Source organism: Ptychodera flava, chromosome 20 (assembly GCF_041260155.1).
Source record: "Ptychodera flava strain L36383 chromosome 20, AS_Pfla_20210202, whole genome shotgun sequence".
NCBI lineage: Eukaryota > Metazoa > Hemichordata > Enteropneusta > Ptychoderidae > Ptychodera > Ptychodera flava.
This window is the reverse complement of record NC_091947.1, coordinates 17,250,012-17,260,277: the sequence shown is the minus strand read 5'-3', so window position 1 is coordinate 17,260,277 and position 10,266 is coordinate 17,250,012. Positions and strand designations below refer to the sequence as shown.

General features: G+C 38.4%; 1 protein-coding gene across 1 annotated transcript; it reads right to left on the bottom strand.

Moving 5' to 3' along the window:
- Positions 1-464: 464 nt before the first annotated feature.
- LOC139119632 (prolactin-releasing peptide receptor-like) lies at positions 465-1,919 on the bottom strand. Its single transcript, XM_070683470.1, has one exon. It carries the CDS (start codon positions 1,917-1,919, stop codon positions 639-641), a length of 1,281 nt encoding a protein of 426 aa, XP_070539571.1. The 3' UTR covers positions 465-638.
- Between the last annotated feature and the right edge of the window lie 8,347 nt (positions 1,920-10,266).

Sequence of the window (10,266 nt, the reverse complement as noted above, 5' to 3'; positions counted from 1 at the left end):
ACAATGATTGTCTCCCATCGGATTCCGGCAAAACTTGTCTTAGTGCGTGTTTGATTTGTATGTTTGCATCAGAAATCAAACAGTAACAGTAATATGCAAGTGGTCACATTGGTGTATACATGCAGTGCGATTCACCCCCGCCCCGAATGAATGAAGTTTGTTTAATCCCCGCCATGACTTTATGAGAAAGTCTCCATTATGTGGCCTCCGTATCTATACATCCCAGTAATGTCTTTTACAAACATCTTGTAAATGCCTTGCAAACACAGACTGTAAACGTGCAATGTCAAATGTTATACATTGTTGAAAACTAAGTCTTGGTCTTGATCAGAATTCAAGCACTAGGCGTAATGATAACAAAGATAATCCTTTGTATTTCAGTATTCCTTTCGGAGAAGAAAAAAAATTATGTACAAGGTTTCAAGCAAAAACGTAATAATAATATTACTTCTAACGGGTTTTCCCTTTCGTTGAAAGGGGTATAAGTATACTATAAAATAAATAGTGTACTAATTTATAGAACACCATAATGCGGTGTATATTCGATTTGTTGTAGACACTTGAAGGTCGCCCTCAGACGGTCGCGATGAAGTTGGTGGAACAAAAACGAAAGGGAAAATGTGAAGTTGTTACCTATACTAAACCCTCCTTGACGCTTCCTTAAAGAAGTATATATTCTTTTTATCTGCGTAGTTGTCACCGACGTATTCATCAACAGTAAGTACCACCGGTTCACCGACGGACTGTGCGTTCAGGAAGGGGTTGCTGGTGGTGTCCGAGGAACCCTGAGTGGCCGGCGATTGGAACGTCTCCACGTCTTCGCTGGAGACTGCGGCCGATTTTCTGTCAGTGGACACTGCGTTATTTTCGCGGATGAAGTTAGCGCGTATCTTTGCGGCGTTGCCGGACTTCTTTCTTCGGCTGCAGCACTGCATCTTCGATTTGAACTTTTCGCGGAAGTTTGGGTGCAGCCAGGCGTAGATGAATGGGTTGTAACATGTCGAAGTCATGGCTATGAGGTGACAAAGAGTGAACATGACATTGAAATATCGTTTATCGATAAGGTTTATGTTAGTGTCATTGAGAACCATAAACACATTAAACGGCAACCACGACAAAGCGAAACTAGCCACCACGGCTACAAGTAGCCTGTTTGTTTTCTGTTTTCGCCTTGTCTCGCGATACTCTTGCTCGTCCGTTATGACTCCAGGGGCGACTCGACGGTTTAGATTTAATGACATCCTCCGATAACTGCTCGTGACCACGACTAATGGAATCACGTACTGGATAAGCAGCAGCGAAATGCTGTAAATGAGCCTTCGCGACGGGCTCGGCCAAAACTCAAAACAGGCTATGCCGAATCCGAACGAGCGAAGGTCGAACTGGTGAGTGTAGACTCCGATCGGCGAGGCGAGGCAGAAGCCGAATATCCAAGTCACCGCGAGCACACAGAAACAACTGGTCAGCGTCAGTCTGGTCTTCAGCGGGTGCATGATGGCGAAGTACCTATCGATTGCGATGACCATATGTGATAACACCGATACGTACACGGACACTGCCTGGACCATGGGTATAAATCGACACATGGTCTCCCCGAATATCCAGTCGTCCATGAGGCTCTGAGCCAGGCTCCAGGGAATACAGAAGATGCACATGACGAAATCGGAGGCCGCCAGATTGGCTATGAAGAAGTTTGTGACGTTTTGCAGACTTTTGTAACGAATTACCGTGCCCACAAGTAGCGCGTTGCCAATGGATCCAACTATGAAGACTAGAGAGTAGAGAAGTATGAACAGCCAGGCAATATCTCTCAAGAAAACCATTCCAGGTAGTTCATTACGTCCAAGGAAATAGTAATCGTAATCTGAGGAGTTTTCCTGCCCGGAAAGGTTTCTGCTGCGGATCTCCAGATTTTCCATGGTGCCTGTAAGATACAATCATATACAAATGTATGGCTGACTGATTGTGAAATGGATCGTATTTTTTGTGACCTTTTATGGAAGATAGTGCTCTTGGAAACAATCTGTTTAAATTTGAAGAGTAATCTTACTTATAGGGAGAATGCAGTCAAGGAAGCGTTGAACTTAACCGACACACTTTCTTTAAAGGCAGTATTCCTTACCAATGATGACATAAAAACCCTCTCATGCTATATATTCGAAAAGCAGAAAATCTAAAGGTTCGTATCGTAGCAATAGTTTACTCGAACTATGAAGAGAGTACATATTTTTTGAAGAAAACCACAATATTGGTATCAATGAAAAATATTAATTTAAGTCAAAAACTTGACACTTCTTTATGAAATTTAATATAAATATAACATTTTGTTTGCATAATATAATCTCATTCTTACGTGTAAAGGGCAGGAGTTGAAAGCCATTCAAAAAGTTTATAAATCATAATAAACGAAAACTTAAATGACTTTTATTCCAAATGCAAGAACTTTGTTGCCAAATAAAATTGTCGTTTTGTTACATAGTATTTAGAAAACACAATGTGAACAGTCCAGTTATTTCTATTAAATGTTTGAAGAAAAATTTGCATATATTTGCTTAAATATACTCTTATTTCTCACCAAACTTTCGACAGCGTGTCATGCTAAAAAGTGAACGCAACCAATATTTTAATCCTAGGTTAACGAATTCATAAAAAATGGATGAATCTTTGCAAAAAAAAGTTATTTTGAGTAAAATTTGCTGTGTCATGTGCAACGCCTCTTCGCTTTTTCACATTACCTGCAGCTTGTCGTGAGCTGTTAAGCGGATTGCATTTCCACTACATCGGTAAGAAACACAGCATGAGCCGAGTTACTGTCCACGCTACAGTAGGTCGGTTAATTACACATTTGGAGTGATTTGACTACGGCGACAGCTATCAACGTCAATATATTTTCTCGTTTCACAGCAATGTAATGATTCTGTTCTGAAACTAGGTGTCATACTTCTAGATACCGTGATGCAATTCAAATACGACTCCAACGTTAAACCCACTTTTATTTCTGAACAAGAGCTGATCTTTTTTCCCATGAAGAAAGCATAAAGCAAACTGTGGAATTTGAAAACACGCAAGGATAAATGGCTACCTTTGAAACTATGTCAACGCATATGTATGTTTGAAACTATGTCAACGCATATACACTGTACATACATAGTATATATGTATGTTATATGCGTAATGGCGTATAGATATTTTTCATATTAAAGAAATAATTTTATCATTTAAAGTGGAATCGCTTGCATGTGACACTCATTTTACTTGCCAACATAGCAAAGAATGTGTTAAATATTAATGAAGTCCCAACAGCTGCGAATGTGTGATAAACCAATCTCAAAATATTCTCAGATTTCCAATAGTTTTTTTGAATAATATCCAGCTTTGAAGATTTAAAAAGTGTATAACACTGTCATAAGTGTCGAAATTGGCTTGTAAATTCAAACATGTAACATCATTTTAGATTCCCGCCATTTTCCAAAACTAATCATGTGACAGAGAAAATAAAGATTACAACAACAAAATGTTGGCCACCGCGTGTTGTACATGCTTGTTTTCTTTATGATCATGATGTGTATGTGCAGGAAATACTGCATTTTTGTACTTTTCCGGGGGAGCCATTTTATGAGTGCGGCACCCGTTAATTATCTAACCTTTTAAAACGCGTAGGCATGGTCCAAATCAGCGAGCAATGATACTTCTATTCATGTCCTTCAGTTAGCACATTTACACGGGCCAACTTTGGTTTGAAAATAAAAATCAATGAAATAATGCATAAAATTCGCAGCTATTGGGGCTTTAATCAATGTGCTTGCCATTTCTACAAAAGAGGTTCACTGAACAAAATATGCAATATGGAGGATTTATATTGCATATGAAATCTTCATTGCCGTTAACAATACATTTATATAACAACCCTAAAATTGCCACCATTTTATTGCATCGGTAAAGGCAATTTTGGAGCCAGAAAAATGGCTACAGTGAAAAGCTAATGGAGCCTGGTCCCATAAATTCATACTTAAATTGTTTATGTACAGCTTACAGGGCTCAATGACAACTATAGTGCTGTAATATTTACAATTCAGTGACTACCTCATGTACAATTCAACACCTATATCTAATCAATACACGCACATTCATCAAGTACATCCCGAAGGCGGATTTCTGACCTTGAATATGTTCCCACGCGTCCAGTTTCCATTTTTGTTGGCCTTTCATAAAGTAGACAAAACCATTCCGAATTGTGTGAATTGCAACCCTTTCATGAACGACTTTGTGCGACGAGGAACTGCAGAGTCATTTACTGTATCATTCACACTCAAATTTATTAATTAAATCAAATAAAATATTATCGGCTTTGACTGTCAGTTGGTATGATCATGTTTTGTCGGATCATAACACACTGCTGCACAAACAAAAGGCTACAGAAGTTTTGTCTTCTCAGAGTTGTTTGATTACATTTCATTTCATGAGGCGTCGACGACAATTCGTGCATTGTGATATAGGAGCTAATGGGCATCACCTTTCATATCCTCTAGAGCAGCACCTCGAGTCGTTTATCGCCATCAACTGTCAGAGAAACCGAGAACTATAACGTCAATGGCAACCCAAAGGAGACTAAATTACAGTGAGCAAATTACACCCAGATACAATGACCCGAGGATTTCTGAAGAATCCGACAGTCACCGATAACTAATTTAATTGACAATCAGTGGAACGGATGTGAGTGGCTCCCTCGCGCCTGTATTTATCATGATTAAGGGACAAAATGAATGACAAGGCTTCGAGCTCGTCTTGAGAGGTCCTTTCCATACACTCAAATGCATAGTTTTGTTCCACCTGAAAGAAAACTTTTCATGTGTCGACCGAAAACTGAAATGTAAACATTTCCTTGGCCTTTCTCCGGCAATTTCTAACACATTGTTATTCAATCTTTGCAATAATCTAATTGGATACACTCACATTAAGGCGTATATCCGTTGCGTTCGTAGTAAGGGAAAACGAGTTGAGGTGCCAACGGTAATGCTGTCAGTAATTACTGAAGCTGAGACGCACAAAGATGTTGGTTGAAAGCACCACTTCATATCTTTATAACAAGATGGCAAACGCGACATTCCAAGTTTCGAATTCTCCCTGTACATTCTCTACAAACTCATATACCTGCTTTTAAACTTACATAACTGCAAAATTATCATCATTATACAATGGTCATCCATGGAAATTCCCGTCAGTCTTTGGTTGTTTCCTAAGATAAATCACGATCACAACATGGAATATCCCGTTCTCGATTGTTCTCATTCAAGGTTTTACAGATAATTCATTAAAGGTGTGGCCTCCTCCTTGTATGATCTTGAGCCAACCTTCACACGACTTGGTCACATGAGGGACATTTCGAGATAAGATATTAACAAGAGGGGGCGTCACTAATCTGTGAAGTTAACTGTATATCTTGGCATGTCGTTGAAGTCAACAAGTCGCTGGTTTTCTTAGATGGAAGCATGGGAAGCTTCGTTTGTTCTACATTAAAATTTACGAATGGGAATCTCTTGTGAAAAAGAACTTTTGCATAATCCACAAAAATGCAGGATAGCACGTTCATCAACCACGTGAACGTGAAGATTACACCGTTGAAGATGTTTTTTGACTATGATGGTCTAACACATTAATGTTAACACACGCAACAGAATCTTCATGCAAGACTTTCAGTATTGTTTCCAAATTTTAGAGAAATTGTCTTTAAACCCCTTCCTATTCATGTAGTCGTCCATATGTTTTTGGTCAGTGCCGAACCATCAGGCAAATGTGCTTTACATATGCAAAAACATGTGTGGTAAGTTCCCGTATGATATCATCACATGAGATGTCGGATATTATCTAAGGTTATGGTGAATTTCAAGTGTAGATTGCTTTATATTTACCTGATGTACATTTTAGTGCTTGTCATCAATTTTAAATTGTGTATTATATCAATGTGAGAGTATCAAATACATTACGTGGAGAGATGTTTTCACGACAAGTACACTATAAGCCAACAACCTTATGCGCCATTTATGTGGGTTTCAAGTGGCGACATTACACATGTATTCATCAGTGCTTTCTGCTCATTCACCATGCAAGAGGGTACGTAGTTGAGCTCGATTATAATTTTAAATGATATCGGAAAATAGTGATTCCTGGGACAAGTACAATTAGGCCCTCAAGTATCGTGCGACAGCTTTATCTGACACTGTAGGGGAAACAAACGCCCTAACAAGGTGATATTTCACATTTATACCTAGACAATCAATCGTTGTTTACGTAGCTGATTGTTCGAGGTTACTGACCTTGAGATATAGATGCAACAAAAGACGTTTAAGAATCGTACTAGTCATGAAACGCACGAGCGGACGAATTCAGCCACGCGAGCAATTTCTGCATTGAACTGCGAGCATGTTCTGCATTTGTTGAGGGACTGTGATTTTGTACGATACATATTCAATCATATTGACCAAAGCTTTTGATTGTCGCTAACTTTACGTTGCCTTCAATGCAGTTGTAGCAGGTTCGATGATTTCATTTCGACATGTGGAACGTATATTAATAAGGACAGGTGGTCAGCGACGGCACAGCTTTTGGGAAAATGTACCCATGAAAATCAAGACGAAACATGTACAGTAAACAGGCTTTTAATACATTCTCCCTTGATCACGTTTAGTCACTCTGTGAGACGTTTCACTAAGAACGGAAAGAATATAATAATCTACACATTTACATCAATCAATCGATTCGGACTTGATCAGCAAACAGGTAAACATGTAGAAAATGGTCATCAGTCGAGATCTTATGCTCTGATCGCAGGTATTAAAGGGCCTGTAATGCTAACTTTCGATGATCTATTTATTATTTTTATTTGCATATCAGTCGCAACTTCTCATTCTACTTCCCAAAGAATGTTGAAACACCCAATATTTAACTTGTCAAGTGAGCATCTATATGTCACGGTGTAAAACACACAATTATTGTTTATACTTGAATTCTACTCCGGACCAGAAGTCACGTTTCAACAATAACAATGCAGTTTACACACATACGAGCGGAGAACTGACAAGCTGAAAACTGTGTATATCAACATGCACAGGGGAGTAGAGCAAGGAATTATGGTTCACATCCAAAAGAAAAATGTTGAAAAAATCATCAAAAATTAGCATTACTGGCCCTTTAAAGATGTTTCACATGTCAGAGAGTTATCTTTGTTTCAACTTATCAATGCTCCTCCAAACAAAATGATATTAATTTCTACATAGTTAAATCCATGGTGAAATAAATGCCTCAGTCTGTATATATATCGTAGAGGTGGTGCCAAGTATCGAAAAGGCACTAAAAGGGCATCCAGCGATATGTAGGACTTGAAAGGGACGTAATTCTACGCATTATATTGTCGCCATGATTAAAATACATTCAGGTGCAATAATTACCAAAAATTAACGATCATTGTAAATACGAGATTGACAAAACAAATTGAAACCACTTTGAAATACTCCAGAAATGAGCTAGGTAAGTAAGCCGACTCTCTAGTCCAGTGGTTCAGGACGGACGGGCCTGGTGGTCAATTTAAGCTGACACTTAGTTAACACTATGTTATATATCGTAATTGGATACAGCAATAACGAAACCATGATAATGTCAAATGGATAACCTAAAATGACGATGGAGAACGCCGTTGAAACAGGGACATGAGTCAAGTGAGGCAGGTAATATTTTTAATACCTGCTTGAAGTAACTTTTTGTTCAATAAGAATGGACTTGCAGTCAAGTTTGGTATTTGTCGCTCTCAGAGTTTGACAGAAATGATTTTATGAGTAAAGTATCCTGGATCTCAGCCACTATTCACTGCAGGATTTGACTGATGCATACATACACAGGCATCGACTAGCTGATGCACAATATAGTGCATTTACTTTGGTATATAAAGAAACAGTATAGCAAGCAACGTACAGCAAATGATCGGTGAACCCACTGGTGTATGTTTGAAATATTCATGACAGTTTCTCTGATTGAAAAATCTCCACCATAACACTTTGAGTCGGCCTATATACATAGTCACCGACGAAAGAAAAAAAGACCTGAAGTGTATGAAATGAGCAGCACCCGGCTCGACTGATTTAATCAGATCGTTTCTAGGTAAGACAACTACGCTGCTAGGTCCAATTTCCGACACATTCAAGGAAACCTTATCAAGGCATTTTTCCTACTCTCATATCTTACTTCAAATGCCGCGGGATAAAGCAAATGGCCAGAAGCATGGTCTCTTTCAGTTACATTTTCATCTAGATAGTCCTTGTTCTATTAAACATGACGCTCCAGATATCGACTGCAAAACCACCCTCAGGACGTGCTTCCCTTGGAAGATGAAGATACACAAATACAACACAAGCGTGTGATAGGTATATGATATGCAAATTACAACAGTTGATATGTACTAATGGTTTAAACACGCCCTGAAAGTTAACGGAAGCATATTCTGACCTGATGACCGCATAATGACGTCAGTATATTGATTCGACCGTAAAATTTTTTAGACTTGCACAAGACCGCAAATGAGTATGTCGCACAGTTTGAATGTTATCGAAAAGGAATCGAAACGACCCTTGGCTAATAGATCAGCTCTACGTATCCAGGCCATGAACGTTAGATTTTGCGTGTAAAGTTTCACCAGTACCAATCAATACTCACGTGATATCGAAAGTATGCCCTACCTAACTACAACAGACGAAGGGATATATTATTTCTGTGCTTTTCTCGTAGTGCCTGAAAGCTGTCACAGTGATGACTTCTATTGCCACGGTTCATGTCATTAGTGTGTCGGAAGGTTTACATTTTGGCTCTGAAATCACGGGGATACCAGCAAATTGCCATAGAATACAAGTTGAGAGGATGTTTCCCGAGTAATGTCAACATTCCAGTTTTTGCAAATATCATTTTTGAACATATTGGGTCGTACTGTTTCCATTACCATGTGTTATGCCGTAATGCAAGGCTCCACTAGTTTCCACTTATGCTATTTTTACCACTTCTGTGGGTTTATTTTGTAAAATAAATTCCATTATTCTGCCACAATAATCATAACGAAATACATATTGCGTAATTTGTCAACGCTTCTGTATGAGTACGATGTCCAATACCGCGTTTGAGGACCGAATTCATATAAAATTCAAGTCCTATTTCACTGGTTAATATAGATTAAGTATGATGCACATATTGCGTTGCGTTGGCAAAGCAAGGTAATACTTTATATTCTAACCAACTTTACAAAGGGAGACGAATAGCAACATGAACTTATCTTCAAGAACATAATTATTGAAAAGTCTCTTTCATCGTAATAGCCACATATTTTTTTCCAGAGTAATTTTGCGAAGCCTCTTAAATGTCGGTACATCCGGAAATCGCACTTCCTACATGTTCAAAGAATGCAATCTGGTAAACGTTTACATCATCCTATTGACATGTGTCTTCGAAATACGATTGACTTTAAATGCGCGTCTTTAAACTGTCAGAGAAATTTACAACTATGACGAGCTCATATAAAGCGGTCCTTCGGGCAATAAAACGTCGTTAACGATGACATGCATAGTTTCCACCTTGAAATTACGTCTTTAAAAGTCAAAATGTCAGTTCATGAATGCAGAAAGTTATGTTCCCCCATGGCATTCAATTGTAAATCAAATTGCAGCATTTTCTTTCATTTCAATTGTCACTGTATACATTATTTCTGATTATTATTATTCGAGTAAACTCAAAGTTTGTATTTTATGTCACTTTGTGTCCCATTTGTACCCGAAGAAAGTTAATTCAGAGGTAATCGAGCCTTTTATTACATTCTTTCTGGACGGTAAAAAGTTATGAGATGCCTGGCAGTTTATCAGAATCAAGGTTGGTTGACGTAATGTTCTGAGAGTGAACGGAACTGTATTATAAACATCAACGGTTTAGGGAATGATGTATTGGAATGGTTTTATTAAACTTTCAAGTTTATTGTGGGTTTGACAACGCTTTAAATGCCACAACGACTCCCGGTTACAGACTACAGCGATCAGATATAGAGGCGTTCGTACACTTCTAAGGGTTGACATTCCAACCCTTCATCTTCTAAGGCAATGCACCTTTAAATGAGTTTTCATGACCTTTACTCGTATATTATTTCTCTAAGAATATAAACCCTTTTTGTTTCAAAATCAATAATTGATCAACATCACAAAGGTTTTGACCAGTTTGTTTCTGCGCAAAATTGCGAAGGAA